The sequence below is a fragment of the Thermobia domestica genome, chromosome 1 (assembly GCF_964235325.1).
Source record: "Thermobia domestica chromosome 1, izTheDome1.hap1.1, whole genome shotgun sequence".
NCBI classification, from domain to species: Eukaryota; Metazoa; Arthropoda; class Insecta; order Zygentoma; family Lepismatidae; genus Thermobia; species Thermobia domestica.
Window position 1 is genome coordinate 66238307 of NC_137454.1, and position 24117 is coordinate 66262423.

At 33.9% G+C, this 24117-nt stretch overlaps 1 protein-coding gene and 1 long non-coding RNA gene across 2 annotated transcripts in view; one reads left to right on the top strand and one right to left on the bottom strand.

Moving 5' to 3' along the window:
- Nucleotides 1-10852, bottom strand: part of LOC145685676 (uncharacterized) — a 132528-nt gene extending 121676 nt beyond the window's left edge. Inside the window, exon 1 of the mRNA XM_081758077.1 lies at nucleotides 10800-10852. Within this exon, the coding sequence (XP_081614203.1) occupies nucleotides 10800-10839 (40 nt within the window). The 5' untranslated portion in view covers nucleotides 10840-10852. The remainder of the gene's footprint in view (nucleotides 1-10799) is intronic.
- Nucleotides 10853-14877: 4025 nt separating this feature from the next.
- LOC145685682 (uncharacterized) overlaps nucleotides 14878-24117 on the top strand; it is an 88003-nt gene continuing 78763 nt past the window's right edge. The window contains exon 1 of the long non-coding RNA XR_014131464.1: nucleotides 14878-15158. This is a non-coding gene — a long non-coding RNA (uncharacterized LOC145685682). The remainder of the gene's footprint in view (nucleotides 15159-24117) is intronic.

The following is a 24117-nucleotide window of genomic DNA, read 5'->3' on the forward strand; positions in this document are numbered from 1 at the left end:
AAGGAAAATAAATGTAGAAAGTAATAATATTAGTAATAACAACACTAAAGAATAGTTAAAAATAGATAAAAATAGATAAAATAGTAATAGGTTACTATTATTGTAATAATAGATAGTATATATGTATAAATATTACAAATAGTTTTATAAAGTAGTGAATAATGAATTTTATATTGTATGAAAATAGTGAATTAAAAGTTTAAAAGATGAAAATAAGCATAGAAAAAGCTAGAAATAATTCACAAATAGAGTTAAAGAATGTTTAGTGTATGTAGTAATAACGTATTTATTTATTATTTTTAAAGTCCGAAAGTTTTTGTAAATTTTAGAAAAGAAAAGAAAAGAAATTAATGTATTTTATTATAATTAGTAATAATCAATCAATATTGATTGAAAACAATCATTAAAAGCATTAATTTTAGTGTGCAATGTAATTGGTAAACGATATGAGCAAGGCTCACATGGTATCTTGTATGGGTTTGCGTCAAAACAACAATGCTCTGAACAGCTGGAGGAAAGAATGAGGAATGAGACCTGTGCGAGAGATTATCTCCGCGCGAGGCTATGCTAATCTCCACTCCAGGCCCCGAGCACATGGTAAACTCGAACGTTTCCGAAGTGAACCCGAGCGGACACGAACAGGATTGCGTTCGTTCAAGCCCCGTGAAGCGCCTCGCTGCTTCAATTTTAATCCTAGTTCAAGCGTAAAGTCATATAATATACTTTTAGAAATTCAAGAAAAATTATTATTTAATAAAATTATTCATATTTAACTACGGAAATGATTAAAATAAGGTTTAAACTACATATAGACGTACGAAATAAGTGGTAAAAGCTTAAATATAGAGAGAAATAAAGAGTATAATTTAATGCTACATTTATGATAGAAAAAGAGTAAAAACACGAGTTTTAGGTGTGAAATATAGTCTCCAAGTTATGGTTTGATAGACTTCACACATAGCTAAAGTTTTAATCGTCAAGCACAAAGATTACTAGGAAAGTAACAAGGGGTGCTAGACACAGAGAGAACAAAATAAGACTGCTTCGGAAAATACGCAATTTTAGAACGCTATAAGTGAATGCAGACACAAGATAGATATTTTAATAATTTAATTAACTATAATAAATGTACTTTTCTACGAATTTTAAGTAGGCCTATCCCGACTTTATCTATTTCTCGTCTATTTCAGATAATATCCGAAAGAGAAGGAAATGGACATCAATACAATATTATTATTAATATCAGCGTTAGTTTTAGGAAGTGTATTAGTAGTAATAGTAATTATAACATGTTATATTTTGTTAAAATTAAATAGGATAGAGAGAAAATACGGAAATAGTGTAAGAAATAGTAAAAATAGTGTAAGATCAAACATAGATGTAGAGATAAATGATAGAAATGAGTCTGAGACTTACGCAGTTGCTCATGCATCACCAATTTATGCCACTATTTTTAATAAGAACAAATCTACACTAAAAACTATTCCACAAAGCACTGAAATCACTATTTTTAAGAATTTGCCAGAAGGTATAGTAGATTTTTGTAAGAGCACTGAGACTGAACGGAAACACACACAATTACACCACATCACCACAGAAGATGAGAAAGACACTAATACATCAATGGGACACTGTAAATTCACGAAAACCGACGTTTTTAACGAACATTCCGAAAATCACGGGAAAACTGAGTGCCCGAAACAGACGAAAAGTGAATTCTTTTTTCCGTGTGATATTGTCGTTATATAAAATAATGTGTTTTAGAACTATTAGTGTAATAATTGCGACGCAAGATTGGAACTTGATGTTATCCAGTCGACGATGACACGTGAATAGAACGCAGGAAGTTGAATTAACCTTGACAAAGCTTGATTGAAAAACTGTTGAGCTTGCAGTTACTAAGTTGCTTGAAGAATCAGGATTTCCAATGCACTACTGCAGGATTTTTTTCTGTTCAGATTAAAAATCAGTGAATAAAAAAAAATTTTATGAAAATAAAACATTAATATTTTCAAGCTATATAGTGCAGATGTGAATATGTTAATTGCATATGTTTTAATAACTTTGTGACAAGTTTTATTTTTACAGTTCCATCCACGGAAAGGTGGAAAGAGACGGAGTTAAAACATTACTGATACGGCCAATAATTTCATTGGTTGGCCAGTATGAACATTCAGAGTGATGGAAATTTTTGGTTACTTGATACTGTAAAAGCGTTGTTTCTAAGAGGAGATAACTCAAGAGTACTTGCAAATGTGTATGCACATTCACTCTTGACGAAATGTGCTGTGCAAGTAGTTTAGGAAAAACTCGTTAGATGTCGCGAGGAGATACTTTGTGACATGACATTTTGAAATGTCGTATTTTATAATGTTAAAAAAGTAATACAAAGATTAAAATTCGAATATATATATAATTTTTAAATAAATGTTAGGTGAAGGAAGATTAATCAATATTTATATAATCATGTTGAATAATAATACATATTTTATTTCATTTTAAGTCGATATTTATCTTTAATATGGTGTCAGTATATATATCATGTACAGGGTGTTTATAGAAAATCGCCCTCTTACGACGTCGAATTTGGTTTGCGGAGCAACCAATTTTTAAGGGGGGACATGTAGAGGAACTCGATTTTCGAGAATAATTATTTGTATATTTCAAATTTATTGTTATGTTTATGTCTTGAAATTATTAAGAAAGGTTATGGGAATTTAATGTTGAATGTGTAAAGTTAATGCAAGCTGCACAATCTCGCTAATAGTTGTGTCAGCAATTCATTGTAAACAATGTTGTATAAAAATGTCATCGTATCGTGTCTGGCAATGTAGGAAGGAAATGTTGAAAATGTGTCTTTCCTCACATTAGCCAGATTCTGGAAATTGTACAAAAACATGAATTTGTGGGATGGTATGAATTTCATGAGATTACGGATGTACGGAGAATTGCTTAGGATCGGAAAATCAGAACGTGTCGAGGGTTGCAGTTTTGAGTTTTGACACATGGAAGGAATTTGTCTCTCCATGTGAAAACGGGGTCACACGTGCAACAGCAGACGAAACAGCAGACGATGGTAGTTGGACCCAGCCAAACAAAACCACAGGACGAGAAGGTTTTGGGAGGAGTTCATGGAGATTAGTTCATGGAGATTGGATCAGTTCTTGAGGAGCAGTTCTAAGAGTTCCAAGATTGGTCTTCGATTTTGAAGATACTTGGGTTCGAGTCTGGAGAACCAAGTTACATTTAATTAGCCACCAGATGATAGGAGAAGACAGTACGTTGTACTTCGACAGATTATAACGACGCAGAACTTCGAGGGAGATTTACATTGAGAGGCCCATTCCTCAATGCCAGCTTTCATCGTCCAACAACAAGGAGTGACAGCTTAAGGTGCAGAGTTCAACACCAGATCGACGTGGGACAACAACAGATTGAACCAGGTATGTGTGACTCCGAGTCAGAATTCAAAGCTCAATGCTTGGTCGTACTCTATCTTACTGGCAAATAACTCCGAATATCCGTTATAGCAACTATTCAGAAATCTCACAATTCATTCATCAGATTTTAGAAATACAGTGTTCTATGTTAAATGAAGTGGAAGTATATTTATTTGTTTAAATCCCCAAATAAACCTCTCGCAAGTTAAGTTATAAGTTACCCACTCATTTTAGATGGTGAGTGGAAGGCGCCTAGTATCACTCATTATTGCATCCCCAAATAGGCACTGAGTGGCTAGGTTGTCAATATGTTGTGAATTTGATTATTGGAAGATCAAGTAAAACTTACATAAGTGCTCAATCGTAAAAGTTTCACAATATCTATGTGCGTATGTTAAAACAGCGCCTAATATGCAAAATGATGGAACTCCACGATGCATAAGTAAGGAATCCATGAAGGTAAAAGGGTTAATTGTATTTACAGCAGAAAAATAATAACTGCAACGGAGCCTAAACCATGACTATTTGACGAAAAACAAGAAGTAAGGAGAAATCTTCTTGCCGAGAATAACTACATTTCCCCCCCCCAATCCATCAATTCACAGTGCAGTAAAGTGTGATCCGAATAAATAGCGTGTGTTAAATGATAGTGCATCGTGAAGTGTAAATTATAGCCGGCATCTACAGTGCATCATTCTCTTTAAAGAAAGAAAGTAATTAATCATATATAATAATTTCTTCGTGTAAATTCCAAATTAATACGAATATGGGCTCACAGAATGGTAATACATGTTGAATAAATTTCTTAATAAAATGTTGTAACGTTGTAAACGTAAGTACCATACATAAGCTGTGCTGATTGAATAAGATTTATATATTGTATATATTTTGTGTGCTATTACCTTTACAGTATTTTCTATATAATTACTACCGAAATGGTGGATGTCATGTATGATTACTTGTGTTTGTTCCGCTAATGCCAGCAGGCGTGGCAAGGACGGTAGGTACTCGCAGTCGCAACCTCAACTGAAAGTCGTTTTGGTTCGAGATCTAACTTGGAGGTTTGCGCACTCTTCATTTTGGTATTGTCATTTGTGTAGCGAATGTCCTTTTCCCACCAACTACTAAAATCCACCATAGGCAAGACGTATAGAATAAGAGTTGTGTCCAGCGGGGTTATAAGAATTACTTATCCCATAATGAGAACAGGTAAGAACCAAATGAAAATTGAATGCATGGTGTTATGAAATCGTCTCCCAAACAAGGACAGTCAAAGATCGAACCAATATACTGTCATAATAACAACTTGTCCGAACAGGAATCGAACCAAACATGATCTAATCGTGTTACAACAGCGGATCACATATTTCTTCCTGATGACAGACTATACGATCTAACACGTTTCCTTCCTGTGTAGGAACTCGAATCTGTAGAACTTATAGAATGTATTAGATATTTTATTAGTATAAAATTCTTTTATCATAAAGTAATACTAGTGTGAGTAATACCTTTATCTTATTTTCTTAGAGTAGTATTTCTTCTAATGTTTATTTATTCTATAATTTATGTTATTTTAGGTTTAAATAATCATCATAAATACATATATCATGATTGACGCATTGCACTATGACATGCCCAAAGATATATATATATATAAAGGTAGTCCAAAATTACGGAAGTTTGAAATTTTACCGCGGCATCCCCTAAATTTGTCCTCCCATATATATAAATAATACATTCAAGATTTCAAGTCAATAGGTCAATATTTAGAGGTTGGGTAATCGACTTGAAGTTTAACAAAATTAGTGCTTTATGATCTCTATGTTAACAATGGGATACACTCTAGTTTTGTGCATTTATTCTCTTGTACCCAGTTTATGTAGTTATTTATTACAAATCAACTATACCATCATAGGAAATATTGTTCCAGCAATGATAAATAAAGACTGTCTTATCATTCCCTTTTGTGCATCCATTGGATTTTGTATTTATCATGCCATTAGGAACAATGTTAGTTTTACCAATTTTAAACAATATTCACTGCAATGACGAATTTGTTGTGAGACATTTGGTGGCCATTTGCTGCACCTAGAGCTATTCACCATGCCAAGTGAATGGGAAAGGAACTGTACGCATTCAAAATATGGCTTTTTAGATACCAATTAAACCTTACTCATCAGTTGAGAAAGGGTTGATTAGTTTGGGTACGTTCCTTGATAAAGTTTATGTAAATACGTGTTTCTTATCACCAGTTACAGCATCTGCTCCAAGAAATAATCACGAGTTCATGAAAATCCCTCTTAAATATGAAACAGAAAATCCATCCGTTTACAAAACCCAGGGGAAAAATGTGGTTATCTCTCATTGGATGGCGTTCTCCGACGACGAACTGTACGCAGAAGCAAGGCAAAAAATGGTGAAAACTTTAAACACAGATACCAGTAATCATGAGCCTGCAAAAGACTTGCACTTAGCTTGAAATGCTCTTGTTTCACTACAGGATGCCAAGATCGAGAATTTGGTAACGAAGAACGTGACGTAGTTTTTTTTGAACGTATGAATATTCGAACATTTCTTGCACAAAATACGGAGACATGGAAATCCAACACTGACAACTTACCTGGTTATGAAGTATAATGGTAACCAAATAGTTCCGTCGCTTTCTCACCCACCACTTTCGAACATCGAAATGATACCTAAGATATATCTGGAAAATAAAAATAGTCCCCATCAGCATCAACGATCTTCTGCCAACGTTCTAGAAAGCCATGAATTCCATCGCGGTAGAACTTGGTGGGCCGTTAAGCGAGTAAGGTATTGAGTGCATTTTGCACCTCTACTAGGAATTTGAAAGGGCGTCCTCTAAGGTGATTGTCCAAGCAATGGAATAGGTAATCATCGGACGGTGCAATCTCCGCGGAGTATGGCGAATGCAATAGCGTTCCGGAGAATGGTGTTCCGGGTCACCCTAGCCACGTGGGGCATAGCGTTGTCCTATTACAGAAGGACCCGTTTGCGATCCAGAATTGCAGGCTCCAGAGGATTGAGTTTTTCTTGAACACGGCTCAACTGCTGACAGTACACAGTTGTATTGAGGCTCTGACCAACTGGTAGCAGTTCTCGATGCACGATGCTCCGAGAAGTCCACCAAACATACAGGAGGACCTTCTTCTGGTGCAGTGCTGGTTTCAGATGTTTTGGGACCGGTTCATGGGATGCTAATCAATGACGATGGCGCTGTGGAGTTTTGTACGGGATCTACTTCTCATCACATATCAACACCCTGTCCAGAAATGGCTCCTTCATTAGACAAGACAGCAAAGAAACACAGGTGTCTGCTCGCGTTGCCTTCTGGTCCTGAGTCAAATCATGTGGGACTTATCGACCCAACTTGTAGTGCTTCCAAGTTGATGGAGGTGATGCCGAATGGTTTCTCAACTCCCAGTTCCTCACATACGTGGCCACTGTTCGCTTCAATTACTGCCTGAAGATCTTAATTTTGTACATGTGTTCTTCTTCCAGCAGATGGTGTATCTTCGAGTGTTTCGATACGGTCTTTCAACTTGTTAAACCACCGCTGCAATGATCACCTAGTCACGACGCCCTCATCAAGGGAAACCTAATCATTTCCTCCGTCCTACTGCAGCGTTTGACTCCGGTTTGAACTCGTACAGCATACACGCCCTAATGACGCTCTGTGGAGGTCCCGTGTTAACTCTGTCCTTACCCACGTTCACGATGAAATTGAACTACCACAATCAAGTATTATATTGGATATATCAACACCAAGAACTGACCTTCGCCTTATCTTCATACTCATTCAACTCACGGTGTGAGGGCCAATGGAACTGAGACCTCCACAAAAAGCGACAGAACTTTCTTGATTCCCTTTATAGTTAAAGACCACGCAGAATGTAAAGTTGGCCTCATACAAGAGAATAACGGTATTACGACAAAGGACGAGGATCAGAAACAGTACCTATTTCAAGTTGTTGTGGAACATAGGAACCACTATCCATACTGTTCAAAGAATAGCCAATCTAAGTAAACTAAATATGCAAAAGTGAAGTATAAAAATAGAGTAAACAAATAAACTTTACAAAGTTTCAATAACGGAAATACAATCAGGAATAATGCGCATTTATGTATAATTCTGTAATAGGTATATAAAAGTGTGTATAATAAACTTTATAACAATATATATGTATAACTATGTGTATATACCTATAGCATTCAAAATTTCAATCGGCTTCTGCAACCATTGAATATTGTTCTAAAAATTAAAAATTTTACCAGCGTATCTATTTTTAGTCGTGTAATAAATGTTAGGGGTGTCGCAGCTGAAATTCAGTAAAAATATTTTTGAACCACCCTGATCTCTCTCTCTCTCTCTCTCTCTCTCTCTCTCTCTCTCTCTATATATATATATATATATATATATATATATATATATATATATATAATGTATGCATGTATGTATATATTCTTAAATTCCTAACCTTTTTCATAAAACCTTCCTTTAAGAAATATTTTATAAGGTTAAAATTATGTGAAATATAGTAGTGCTACGTTTCAAAATTTTATGTGTATTGTGACAGTCAACAAACGGAAGTTCCTTGCTACAGGTTTTCTTAGGCGATAAATGTAAATTAAAAGGATTTAAACTAAGGCATTTTCTGTCTTTTTAAAGTTAGTAAATTACAGAGAAACCGTATATTTTACTGTATCAATTAATACAGTTCACTCTAAGCATTATACGTGTAGATTAGTTTTTCTCTTAATTCTTCTGCTGTTCAATAATAATATGCACTATTGCGACTTTTCATGTAGCAATTCGTTCAACAAAACGACCCTATGAAGTAGATATTTTCCATAATATTTCTCCAAAACTAGTATCATTTCTACATTAACTGGTTTTGACTGACACAAGAGTGTTTTTTTTTTTTTTTTTTTTTTTTTACAAAAAATGAAGCTTCAACAATAAAATCACCTCACACATCTTTCCGTGATTGTGAAAGTAGACATATAACGTTCTTGACTAAAATAATGTAACAAAAAATACAACCACCCTTATAACACAAATTGAAAGTAAGCATAAGGTAAACATCTAAGCCATGACCGACACAGCCTGATAATATGAATTGAATGAGAATTTACTCTACGACTGTTTCTGTCACGGTACAGAAGAACAAATAATAGGTAAGCAGAATTCTTGCATACTTCCTGACAGGTGTTTATAAATCTTCGTCCATATATCGGATGAATTAATGAAATAATATGGAAGATGTGTATTTTTGAATATTATATAATGTATTCTAGGATATGAAATTACTACAAGATATTTTTCCAACATCAAAATGAAGACTAAACTTAATGTTGTGCACGGCACAATAAAATGGATCAAAACATTTATAGCAAACGGGAACACATGGAAATTGCGCTGTCCAAATCGTTTATGAATCGCTGATGAACGATATAATTCTGTAATCTACCAAGAACCACAACTCAGTACATACCACAATTGACAATTGGATTATTATAATATTGTAATCATTTAGGCTTAAGAAGATTTATTATTATTGGAAGATTAATGATATTAGACTTACAGCAACTGCATGCTGTTTGTTCTCCAATGTGTATGACTGAATAAAAATAGTACCGAAAATTTTATTCAGTCATCCACATGGTGATTTCACTATGTTCGCGCTCTATTGAAGAAGCTGTAAGTAAATCTGCATCCAGTAATGCAAGTCCGCCCTTCTGCAAGAGTAAACCTACCGTTGAAAGACATGGATACATTACTAATAAGACTCCAACTGACCAAAACAGTATATATATTTTAAAATTATATGTTTGTGTTATAGTTTCGGTTATGTAACATAGCCTTCCTCATTATAATGGATACTTAGATAATATAGATAATGGTTACATTATGATTCTAAGTATGTGTACATCAACTGGGACTGCACGTTTTTCACTTACTAATGACTATCCTACTAAAGAAGTTGTCAATTTCACGAGATAATATTAATTTAAAAGTCATATCATTTTTTCATTATTCAATGATTTTTTAATACATTGTATAGTGCAAGTTTATAATAGACCGTCATAAAAATGGCAATTTTATAGTAAAAAAGAGTTGGCTATAGATGAAAGTAGATTAATATGATATTGATTTCCACTGGTGGAACATTTTTGCAAAATGAAGGTAATCAGTATTTTATTTTAACAAGTGGTATACTGCGGTTATGATGAGTGACTCCATATGAAAGACGATTGTGTAATATATTAATTTCACCAGCGGAGTCTTTCTCTATAATATAGGAAAGTATATTTATGTTTACAAGTTTAGAGTTATTACTGTGGAACCATGACAAGTGCTTAAATCTAAACAAAGATTCTCTACAGAAAATGCTTTCATCAAAGTACACGTACACTATGTTTCTAAATACTGTTTTCTTAATATAAATTCCCATTTAATATAAATATCTTAATATAAATATCCAACACCATTTACTTTTCTTTTTTCTTGTCACTGCTATTTAATTTCGTCCCTTAAGTCTTCTGCTATAACATCGCAAATTGTACCAATTACTTTCTGCTTGGACATCTTTAAAATTGCCAGTCGATTTCGAATCGACCAGAGGAGAGCGAGTCGACAAGCAGCATTCAATTTCGGTTGAAGCAATTGAAAACATACATCGATCTGATTCGGCCTACGTGCATCAGCTTAGTCGCAAATGCAGCGAGTCGATTTAGCCGTGCGACTAAATCGACCAAGTGTAAACGCCCCATAAGAGACCACATTTTGATTTTCATTTAAATTAGAACAACTTTTGATGTAACTCCTTTTAGCGATAATAAGTTTCGTCCTGGCTCTCTACTTTCAATAATTAGTATGAATTACTCATTGGCATAATCACTAAAACAAGTATTTCATAATGTCATATTTCTGAAATTTAATTTGGAAACAAATATTAATATTAAACACATTTTTAAAATCAATTTGGTTTTTCAAATTCCTGTACACATTTACCGTCGTGTGGTCCGTGTCGAAGTAGAAACAAATCCGAAATAAGCTCATAGATCATCAGTAGTTTAATATGATCGCTAAGAGTCAAACCTTTAGAAAGAATTACATTTCAGAAACTATATTCAAATCAGAATTCATAATACTGATCACTACATTATCAGAATAGGGATTTTTCAATAATGTTTGGAAACGTGGTCCTGTTTCAAACTGTGCGTGAAGCTGGATTTCTAATCAGGGGAAGAGACGTAAAACGAACGGAATTGTTAGGTTAATCAAATTATGTACATCCAATATATATATAAAGATTAGATTTCTAGTGTCCTTACCACCCATCACTACAGTACTTCGCGGTAAGTTTTCCCGCATTGCACCTTTGTTTAGTGACGTCATGCTAGGAGGAGAGGAGCCTATAAAATGTAAGAGTTACTTTATTAATATAAAATCTTTTTATCACAAATTAATACTAAAGTGACTAATAACTTTACCTTATTTTCTTAAGATAGTATTTCTTATAATGTTTTTCTATTCTAAAATTTGTTTTATGTTAGGTTTAAATATTATAAGTGTACAAGCTTATTATTATTTCAAGAAAAAAATTATTAGATCGCAAACCAGTAAGGAAAAAGGACGTCTTCTGGTGAACTGCGAGATAGTTTGTTTCAAGTAATCTGTGGTTGAACTTGTGTGAATATGAAATTATATGTGTAAAGCTTCCGTTGCAAAATCGCACCCAAATTTGGCTCAAAAATGCAGCAAGAAACAGTGAGTGGGCTTGCGGAAGAATACAATGATTTATAAAAAGTAATCCCCCTGAATATCGTTAATCATCGGACTATAACCATCATTTATTAGTTACCTTTCCCTTCAATATTAATTCATCAAAGTTAAAGAAATATATTTAATTAGTGAATTAGTTATATCACGTGTAAATATGACATGATGTAGCGGTATAGCAGTGGCGGAGGAATACGGTCGAACAAAGCGTGCTAAAACATGCTATTCTGATTAACACTCACCAAAATGGAGCAGCGAATGAAAAAGGTGTGGTGAACACATTATGTAGAGTAGTGAAGGAAAGAAGTATTATAACAAATTAATTCAATACAAATTGTTTATGGTGATCATTAAACTTAATTGAATGTGAAAATAATAACAAACAGTGCGAATTTCACGTCGATACCGCTATCGCTCGTGTGCGTGCCGCGGTAGTGAACCATATTATGGGCTAAAACTAAAATAAAAAAAACTTCAAATCATAGAATGCAGGTATGAATTAAAAATTAATGTTATAAAGATCAATTTATAATGTTACTAGATACAAAACATGTAAGTATTTGTGAACAGTAAAAAGAGCACTAAAACAAACGTCACTACGACAGGCCGAAAATGTACATGTTAAACTAAATTGATTTTGTTTAATGAAAGTGTTACTATTTATTCAAATGGTTAGTTTTAAGCTATCTGCATGCTAAATTTGTAATGTTTGTTCTTCAATGTGTATGTCTGAATAAAAATATTACCGGAATTTTATACAGTCATTCACATGGTGATTTCACTATGTTCGCGCTTTATTGAAGAAGCTGATCGCTAAGTAGTTCACAATTTTGGTTCGAATCCCAACTTGGTAATATAGCGCACCGAACAGAACCCAAACCACAAGAAATATGAATAGTAGAATCCCGAGCAGGTATATAAGGGAATCAAACTCTACCATTCTTGCTTTACCTTCACTGTGAGTGGTCCTAGGTTCGATTCCCGGCGGGGGCACTCGATCGAAAAACTATCAAACGCTTTTCAATGCGAACCATCCTGAATGAGGTTTCCTTATTCACACTAGGCAAACGCCGGGGTGGTACCTAACATAGATCCTAGGCCTGTTCCTTCCTTCCTCAATTCTTTCTTTCTACCCTTTCAGTGGGCTCGCCAAGGGACGTCATCCCTCGAAAACGTGACGGGCTAACATGCCCTTTGATGCCGAAAGCCCAGAAATATAAATTCTGGCTTTTAGTAGCTACCTAACACAAGTTGGCTAGTGCTTTCTGTAGCTATTTACTGTAAGCTTTAATGGCACTTCTCTATATTTGTACCGATAACAGCTAAGCCTTTTTAAAGCAAATCTGCATCCAGTAATGCAAGTCCGCCCTTCTGCAAGAGTAAACCTACCGTTGAAAGACATGGATACATTACTAATAAGACTCCAACTGACCAAAACAGTATATATATTTTAAAATTATATGTTTGTGTTATAGTTTCGGTTATGTAACATAGCCTTCCTCATTATAATGGATACTTAGATAATATAGATAATGGTCACATTCTGATTCTAAGTATGTTTACATCAACTGGGACTGTACGTTTTTCACTTACTAATGACTATCCTACTAAAGAAGTTGTCAATTTCACGAGATAATATTAATTTAAAAGTCATATCATTTTTTCATTATTCAATGATTTTTTAATACATTGTATAGTGCAAGTTTATAATAGACCGTCATAAAAATGGCAATTTTATAGTAAAAAAGAGTTGGCTATAGATGAAAGTAGATTAATATGATATTGATTTCCACTGGTGGAACATTTTTGCAAAATGAAGGTAATCAGTATTTTATTTTAACAAGTGGTATACTGCGGTTATGATGAGTGACTCCATATGAAAGACGATTGTGTAATATATTAATTTCACCAGCGGAGTCTTTCTCTATAATATAGGAAAGTATATTTATGTTTACAAGTTTAGAGTTATTACTGTGGAACCATGACAAGTGCTTAAATCTAAACAAAGATTCTCTACAGAAAATGCTTTCATCAAAGTACACGTATACTATGTTTCTAAATACTGTTTTCTTAATATAAATTCCCATTTAATATAAATATCTTAATATAAATATCCAACACCATTTACTTTTCTTTTTTCTTGTCACTGCTATTTAATTTCGTCCCTTAAGTCTTCTGCTATAACATCGCAAATTGTACCAATTACTTTCTGCTTGGACATCTTTAAAATTGCCAGTCGATTTCGAATCGACCAGAGGAGAGCGAGTCGACAAGCAGCATTCAATTTCGGTTGAAGCAATTGAAAACATACATCGATCTGATTCGGCCTACGTGCAACAGCTTAGTCGCAAATGCAGCGAGTCGATTTAGCCGTGCGACTAAATCGACCAAGTGTAAACGCCCCATAAGAGACCACATTTTGATTTTCATTTAAATTAGAACAACTTTTGATGTAACTCCTTTTAGCGATAATAAGTTTCGTCCTGGCTCTCTACTTTCAATAATTAGTATGAATTACTCATTGGCATAATCACTAAAACAAGTATTTCATAATGTCATATTTCTGAAATTTAATTTGGAAACAAATATTAATATTAAACACATTTTTAAAATCAATTTGGTTTTTCAAATTCCTGTACACATTTACCGTCGTGTGGTCCGTGTCGAAGTAGAAACAAATCCGAAATAAGCTCATAGATCATCAGTAGTTTAATATAATCGCTAAGAGTCAAACCTTTAGAAAGAATTACATTTCAGAAACTATATTCAAATCAGAATTGATAATACTGATTACTACATTATCAGAATAGGGATTTTTCAATAATGTTTGGAAACGTGGTCCTGTTTCAAACTGTGCGTGAAGCTGGATTTCTAATCAGGGGAAGAGACGTAAAACGAACGGAATTGTTAGGTTAATCAAATTATGTACATCCAATATATATATAAAGATTAGATTTCAAGTGTCCTTACCACCCATCACTAGAGTACTTCGCGGTAAGTTTTCCCGCATTGCACCTTTGTTTAGTGACGTCATGCTAGGAGGAGAGGAGCCTATAAAATGTAAGAGTTACTTTATTAATATAAAATCTTTTTATCACAAATTAATACTAAAGTGACTAATAACTTTACCTTATTTTCTTAAGATAGTATTACTTATAATGTTTTCTCTATTCTAAAATTTGTTTTATGTTAGGTTTAAATATTATAAGTGTGCAAGCTTATTATTATTTCAAGAAAAAAAATATTTAGATCGCAAACCAGTAAGGAAAAAGGACGTCTTCTGGTGAACTGCGAGATAGTTTGTTTCAAGTAATCTGTGGTTGATCTTGTGTGAATATGAAATTATGTGTGTAAAGCTTTCGTTGCAAAATCGCACCCAAATTTGGCTCAAAAATGCAGCAAGAAACAGTGAGTGGGCTTGCGGAAGACTACAATGATTTATAAAAAGTAATCCCCCTGAATATCGTTAATCATCGGACTATAACCATCATTTATTAGTTACCTTTCCCTTCAATATTAATTCATCAAAGTTAAAGAAATATATTTAATTAGTGAATTAGTTTTATCACGTGTAAATAAGACATGATGTAGCGGTATAGCAGTGGCGGAGGAATACGGTCGAACAAAGCGTGCTAAAACATGCTATTCTGATTAACACTCACCAAAATGGAGCAGCGAATGAAAAAGGTGTGGTGAACACATTATGTAAAGTAGTGAAGGAAAGAAGTATTATAACAAATTAATTCAATACAAATTGTTTATGGTGATCATTAAACTTAATTGAATGTGAAAATAATAACAAACAGTGCGAATTTCACGTCGATACCGCTATCGCTCGTGTGCGTGCCGCGATATTGAACCATATTATGGGCTAAAACTAAAATAAAAAAACCTCAAATCATAGAATGCAGGTATGAATTAAAAATTAATGTTATAAAGATCAATTTATAATGTTACTAGATATAAAACATGTAAGTATTTGTGAACAGTAAAAAGAGCACTAAAACAAACGTCACTACGACAGGCCGAAAATGTACATGTTAAGCTAAATTGATTTTGTTTAATGAAAGTGTTACTATTTATTCAAATGGTTAGTTTCAAGCTATCTGCATGCTAAATTTGTAATGTGTGTTCTTCAATGTGTATGACTGAATAAAAATATTACCGGAATTTTATAAAGTCATTCACATGGTGATTTCACTATGTTCGCGCTTTATTGAAGAAGCTGATCGCTAAGTAGTTCACAATTTTGGTTCGAATCCCAACTTGGTAATATAGCGCACCGAACAGAACCCAAACCACAAGAATTATGAATAGTGGAATCCCGAGTAGGTATATAAGGGAATCAAACTCTACCATTCTTGCTTTACCTTCACTGTGAGTGGTCCTAGGTTCGATTCCCGGCGGGGGCACTCGATCGAAAAACTATCAAAAGCTTTTCAATGCGAACCATCCTGAATGAGGTTTCCTTATTCGCACTAGGCAAACGCCTGGGTGGTACCTAACATAGATCCTAGGCCTGTTCCTTCCTTCCTCAATTCTTTCTTTCTACCCTTTCAGTGGGCTCGCCAAGGGACGTCATCCCTCGAAAACGTGACGGGCTAACATGCCCTTTGATGCCGAAAGCCCAGAAATATAAATTCTGGCTTTTAGTAGCTACCTAACACAAGTTGGCTAGTGCTTTCTGTAGCTATTTACTGTAAGCTTTAATGGCACTTCTCTATACTTGTACCGATAACAGCTAAGCCTTTTTAAAGCAAATCTGCATCCAGTAATGCAAGTCCGCCCTTCTGCAAGAGTAAACCTACCGTTGAAAGACATGGATACATTACTAATAAGACTCCAACTGACCAAAACAGTATATATATTTTAAAATTATATGTTTGTGTTATAGTTTCGGTTATGTAACATAGCCTTCCTCATTATAATGGATACTTAGAAAATATAGATAATGGTCACATTTTGATTCTAAGTATGTGTACATCAACTGGGACTGCACGTTTTTCACTTACTAATGACTATCCTACTAAAGAAGTTGTCAATTTCACGAGATAATATTAATTTAAAAGTCATATCATTTTTTCATTATTCATTGATTTTTTAATACATTGTATAGTGCAAGTTTATAATAGACCGTCATAAAAATGGCAATTTTATAGTAAAAAGGAGTTGGCTATAGATGAAAGTAGATTAATATGATATTGATTTCCACTGGTGGAACATTTTTGCAAAATGAAGGTAATCAGTATTTTATTTTAACAAGTGGTATACTGCGGTTATGATGAGTGACTCCATATGAAAGACGATTGTGTAATATATTAATTTCACCAGCGGAGTCTTTCTCTATAATATAGGAAAGTATATTTATGTTTACAAGTTTAGAGTTATTACTGTGGAACCATGAAAAGTGCTTAAATCTACACAAAGATTCTCTAGAGAAAATGCTTTCATCAAAGTACACGTATACTATGTTTCTAAATACTGTTTTCTTAATATAAATTCCAATTTAATATAAATATCTTAATATAAATATCCAACACCATTTACTTTTCTTTTTTCTTGTCACTGCTATTTAATTTCGTCCCTTAAGTCTTCTGCTATAACATCGCAAATTGTACCAATTACTTTCTGCTTGGACATCTTTAAAATTCCCGGCGGGAGCTCATGTGGTTCGGATTCCACGTTAATCAGTAGGTCCACGTCTCATATAGGCTCGCTGCTGAACGGGACGTAAAACTCAAAATCAATCAATCAATCTTTAAAATTGCCAGTCGATTTCGAATCGACCAGAGGAGAGCGAGTCGACAAGCAGCATTCAATTTCGGTTGAAGCAATTGAAAACATACATTGATCTGATTCGGCCTACGTGCATCGGTTTAGTCGCAAATGCAGCGAGTCGATTTAGCCGTGCGACTAAATCGACCAAGTGTAAACGCCCCATAAGAGACCACATTTTGATTTTCATTTAAATTAGAACAACTTTTGATGTAACTCCTTTTAGCGATAATAAGTTTCGTCCTGGCTCTCTACTTTCAATAATTAGTATGAATTACTCATTGGCATAATCACTAAAACAAGTATTTCATAATGTCATATTTCTGAAATTTAATTTGGAAACAAATATTAATATTAAACACATTTTTAAAATCAATTTGGTTTTTCAAATTCCTGTACACATTTACCGTCGTGTGGTCCGTGTCGAAGTAGAAACAAATCCGAAATAAGCTCATAGATCATCAGTAGTTTAATATAATCGCTAAGAGTCAAACCTTTAGAAAGAATTACATTTCAGAAACTATATTCAAATCAGAATTGATAATACTGATTACTACATTATCAGAATAGGGATTTTTCAATAATGTTTGGAAACGTGGTCCTGTTTCAAACTGTGCGTGAAGCTGGATTTCTAATCAGGGGAAGAGACGTAAAACGAACGGAATTGTTAGGTTAATCAAATTATGTACATCCAATATATATATAAAGATTAGATTTCAAGTGTCCTTACCACCCATCACTAGAGTACTTCGCGGTAAGTTTTCCCGCATTGCACCTTTGTTTAGTGACGTCATGCTAGGAGGAGAGGAGCCTATAAAATGTAAGAGTTACTTTATTAATATAAAATCTTTTTATCACAAATTAATACTAAAGTGACTAATAACTTTACCTTATTTTCTTAAGATAGTATTACTTATAATGTTTTCTCTATTCTAAAATTTGTTTTATGTTAGGTTTAAATATTATAAGTGTGCAAGCTTATTATTATTTCAAGAAAAAAATTATTTAGATCGCAAACCAGTAAGGAAAAAGGACGTCTTCTGGTGAACTGCGAGATAGTTTGTTTCAAGTAATCTGTGGTTGATCTTGTGTGAATATGAAATTATATGTGTAAAGCTTCCGTTGCAAAATCGCACCCAAATTTGGCTCAAAAATGCAGCAAGAAACAGTGAGTGGGCTTGCGGAAGAATACAATGATTTATAAAAAGTAATCCCCCTGAATATCGTTAATCATCGGACTATAACCATCATTTAGTAGTTACCTTTCCCTTCAATATTAATTCATCAAAGTTAAAGAAATATATTTAATTAGTGAATTAGTTATATCACGTGTAAATATGACATGATGTAGCGGTATAGCAGTGGCGGAGGAATACGGTCGAACAAAGCGTGCTAAAACATGCTATTCTGATTAACACTCACCAAAATGGAGCAGCGAATGAAAAAGGTGTGGTGAACACATTATGTAGAGTAGTGAAGGAAAGAAGTATTGTAACAAATTAATTCAATACAAATTGTTTATGGTGATCATTAAACTTAATTGAATGTGAAAATAATAACAAACAGTGCGAATTTCACGTCGATACCGCTATCGCTCGTGTGCGTGCCGCGGTAGTGAACCATATTATGGGCTAAAACTAAAATAAAAAAAACTTCAAATCATAGAATGCAGGTATGAATTAAAAATTAATGTTATAAAGATCAATTTATAATGTTACTACATACAAAACATGTAAGTATTTGTGAACAGTAAAAAGAGCACTAAAACAAACGTCACTACGACAGGCCGAAAATGTACATGTTAAACTAAATTGATTTTGTTTAATGAAAGTGTTACTATTTATTCAAATGGTTAGTTTTAAGCTATCTGCATGCTAAATTTGTAATGTTTGTTCTTCAATGTGTATGTCTGAATAAAAATATTACCGGAATTTTATACAGTCATTCACATGGTGATTTCACTATGTTCGCGCTATATTGAAGAAGCTGATCGCTAAGTAGTTCACAATTTTGGTTCGAATCCCAACTTGGTAATATAGCGCACCGAACAGAACCCAAACCACAAGAAATATGAATAGTAGAATCCCTAGTAGGTATATAAGGGAATCAAACTCTACCATTCTTGCTTTACCTTCACTGTGAGTGGTCCTAGGTTCGATTCCCGGCGGGGGCACTCGATCGAAAAACTATCAAACGCTTTTCAATGCGAACCATCCTGAATGAGGTTTCCTTATTCGCACTAGGCAAACGCCTGGGTGGTACCTAACATAGATCCTAGGCCTGTTCCTTCCTTCCTCAATTCTTTCTTTCTACCCTTTCAGTGGGCTCGCCAAGGGACGTCATCCCTCGAAAACGTGACGGGCTAACATGCCCTTTGATGCCGAAAGCCCAGAAATATAAATTCTGGCTTTTAGTAGCTACCTAACACAAGTTGGCTAGTGCTTTCTGTAGCTATTTACTGTAAGCTTTAATGGCACTTCTCTATATTTGTACCGATAACAGCTAAGCCTTTTTAAAGCAAATCTGCATCCAGTAATGCAAGTCCGCCCTTCTGCAAGAGTAAACCTACCGTTGAAAGACATGGATACATTACTAATAAGACTCCAACTGACCAAAACAGTATATATATTTTAAAATTATATGTTTGTGTTATAGTTTCGGTTATGTAACATAGCCTTCCTCATTATAATGGATACTTAGATAATATAGATAATGGTCACATTCTGATTCTAAGTATGTTTACATCAACTGGGACTGCACGTTTTTCACTTACTAATGACTATCCTACTAAAGAAGTTGTCAATTTCACGAGATAATATTAATTTAAAAGTCATATCATTTTTTCATTATTCAATGATTTTTTAATACATTGTATAGTGCAAGTTTATAATAGACCGTCATAAAAATGGCAATTTTATAGTAAAAAAGAGTTGGCTATAGATGAAAGTAGATTAATATGATATTGATTTCCACTGGTGGAACATTTTTGCAAAATGAAGGTAATCAGTATTTTATTTTAACAAGTGGTATACTGCGGTTATGATGAGTGACTCCATATGAAAGACGATTGTGTAATATATTAATTTCACCAGCGGAGTCTTTCTCTATAATATAGGAAAGTATATTTATGTTTACAAGTTTAGAGTTATTACTGTGGAACCATGACAAGTGCTTAAATCTAAACAAAGATTCTCTACAGAAAATGCTTTCATCAAAGTACACGTATACTATGTTTCTAAATACTGTTTTCTTAATATAAATTCCCATTTAATATAAATATCTTAATATAAATATCCAACACCATTTACTTTTCTTTTTTCTTGTCACTGCTATTTAATTTCGTCCCTTAAGTCTTCTGCTATAACATCGCAAATTGTACCAATTACTTTCTGCTTGGACATCTTTAAAATTGCCAGTCGATTTCGAATCGACCAGAGGAGAGCGAGTCGACAAGCAGCATTCAATTTCGGTTGAAGCAATTGAAAACATACATCGATCTGATTCGGCCTACGTGCATCAGCTTAGTCGCAAATGCAGCGAGTCGATTTAGCCGTGCGACTAAATCGACCAAGTGTAAACGCCCCATAAGAGACCACATTTTGATTTTCATTTAAATTAGAACAACTTTTGATGTAACTCCTTTTAGCGATAATAAGTTTCGTCCTGGCTCTCTACTTTCAATAATTAGTATGAATTACTCATTGGCATAATCACTAAAACAAGTATTTCATAATGTCATATTTCTGAAATTTAATTTGGAAACAAATATTAATATTAAACACATTTTTAAAATCAATTTGGTTTTTCAAATTCCTGTACACATTTACCGTCGTGTGGTCCGTGTCGAAGTAGAAACAAATCCGAAATAAGCTCATAGATCATCAGTAGTTTAATATAATCGCTAAGAGTCAAACCTTTAGAAAGAATTACATTTCAGAAACTATATTCAAATCAGAATTGATAATACTGATTACTACATTATCAGAATAGGGATTTTTCAATAATGTTTGGAAACGTGGTCCTGTTTCAAACTGTGCGTGAAGCTGGATTTCTAATCAGGGGAAGAGACGTAAAACGAACGGAATTGTTAGGTTAATCAAATTATGTACATCCAATATATATATAAAGATTAGATTTCAAGTGTCCTTACCACCCATCACTAGAGTACTTCGCGGTAAGTTTTCCCGCATTGCACCTTTGTTTAGTGACGTCATGCTAGGAGGAGAGGAGCCTATAAAATGTAAGAGTTACTTTATTAATATAAAATCTTTTTATCACAAATTAATACTAAAGTGACTAATAACTTTACCTTATTTTCTTAAGATAGTATTTCTTATAATGTTTTTCTATTCTAAAATTTGTTTTATGTTAGGTTTAAATATTATAAGTGTGCAAGCTTATTATTATTTCAAGAAAAAATTATTAGATCGCAAACCAGTAAGGAAAAAGGACGTCTTCTGGTGAACTGCGAGATAGTTTGTTTCAAGTAATCTGTGGTTGATCTTGTGTGAATATGAAATTATATGTGTAAAGCTTCCGTTGCAAAATCGCACCCAAATTTGGCTCAAAAATGCAGCAAGAAACAGTGAGTGGGCTTGCGGAAGAATACAATGATTTATAAAAAGTAATCCCCCTGAATATCGTTAATCATCGGACTATAACCATCATTTATTAGTTACCTTTCCCTTCAATATTAATTCATCAAAGTTAAAGAAATATATTTAATTAGTGAATTAGTTATATCACGTGTAAATATGACATGATGTAGCGGTATAGCAGTGGCGGAGGAATACGGTCGAACAAAGCGTGCTAAAACATGCTATTCTGATTAACACTCACCAAAATGGAGCAGCGAATGAAAAAGGTGTGGTGAACACATTATGTAGAGTAGTGAAGGAAAGAAGTATTGTAACAAATTAATTCAATACAAATTGTTTATGGTGATCATTAAACTTAATTGAATGTGAAAATAATAACAAACAGTGCGAATTTCACATCGATACCGCTATCGCTCGTGTGCGTGCCGCGGTAGTGAACCATATTATGGGCTAAAACTAAAATAAAAAAAACTTCAAATCATAGAATGCAGGTATGAATTAAAAATTAATGTTATAAAGATCAATTTATAATATTACTACATACAAAATATGTAAGTATTTGTGAACAGTAAAAAGAGCACTAAAACAAACGTCACTACGACAGGCCGAAAATGTACATGTTAAACTAAATTGATTTTGTTTAATGAAAGTGTTACTATTTATTCAAATGGTTAGTTTTAAGCTATCTGCATGCTAAATTTGTAATGTTTGTTCTTCAATGTGTATGTCTGAATAAAAATATTACCGGAATTTTATACAGTCATTCACATGGTGATTTCACTATGTTCGCGCTATATTGAAGAAGCTGATCGCTAAGTAGTTCACAATTTTGGTTCGAATCCCAACTTGGTAATATAGCGCACCGAACAGAACCCAAACCACAAGAAATATGAATAGTAGAATCCCTAGTAGGTATATAAGGGAATCAAACTCTACCATTCTTGCTTTACCTTCACTGTGAGTGGTCCTAGGTTCGATTCCCGGCGGGGGCACTCGATCGAAAAACTATCAAACGCTTTTCAATGCGAACCATCCTGAATGAGGTTTCCTTATTCACACTAGGCAAACGCCGGGGTGGTACCTAACATAGATCCTAGGCCTGTTCCTTCCTTCCTCAATTCTTTCTTTCTACCCTTTCAGTGGGCTCGCCAAGGGACGTCATCCCTCGAAAACGTGACGGGCTAACATGCCCTTTGATGCCGAAAGCCCAGAAATATAAATTCTGGCTTTTAGTAGCTACCTAACACAAGTTGGCTAGTGCTTTCTGTAGCTATTTACTGTAAGCTTTAATGGCACTTCTCTATATTTGTACCGATAACAGCTAAGCCTTTTTAAAGCAAATCTGCATCCAGTAATGCAAGTCCGCCCTTCTGCAAGAGTAAACCTACCGTTGAAAGACATGGATACATTACTAATAAGACTCCAACTGACCAAAACAGTATATATATTTTAAAATTATATGTTTGTGTTATAGTTTCGGTTATGTAACATAGCCTTCCTCATTATAATGGATACTTAGATAATATAGATAATGGTCACATTCTGATTCTAAGTATGTTTATATCAACTGGAACTGCACGTTTTTCACTTACTAATGACTATCCTACTAAAGAAGTTGTCAATTTCACGAGATAATATTAATTTAAAAGTCATATCATTTTTTCATTATTCAATGATTTTTTAATACATTGTATAGTGCAAGTTTATAATAGACCGTCATAAAAATGGCAATTTTATAGTAAAAAAGAGTTGGCTATAGATGAAAGTAGATTAATATGATATTGATTTCCACTGGTGGAACATTTTTGCAAAATGAAGGTAATCAGTATTTTATTTTAACAAGTGGTATACTGCGGTTATGATGAGTGACTCCATATGAAAGACGATTGTGTAATATATTAATTTCACCAGCGGAGTCTTTCTCTATAATATAGGAAAGTATATTTATGTTTACAAGTTTAGAGTTATTACTGTGGAACCATGACAAGTGCTTAAATCTAAACAAAGATTCTCTACAGAAAATGCTTTCATCAAAGTACACGTATACTATGTTTCTAAATACTGTTTTCTTAATATAAATTCCCATTTAATATAAATATCTTAATATAAATATCCAACACCATTTACTTTTCTTTTTTCTTGTCACTGCTATTTAATTTCGTCCCTTAAGTCTTCTGCTATAACATCGCAAATTGTACCAATTACTTTCTGCTTGGACATCTTTAAAATTGCCAGTCGATTTCGAATCGACCAGAGGAGAGCGAGTCGACAAGCAGCATTCAATTTCGGTTGAAGCAATTGAAAACATACATCGATCTGATTCGGCCTACGTGCATCAGCTTAGTCGCAAATGCAGCGAGTCGATTTAGCCGTGCGACTAAATCGACCAAGTGTAAACGCCCCATAAGAGACCACATTTTGATTTTCATTTAAATTAGAACAACTTTTGATGTAACTCCTTTTAGCGATAATAAGTTTCGTCCTGGCTCTCTACTTT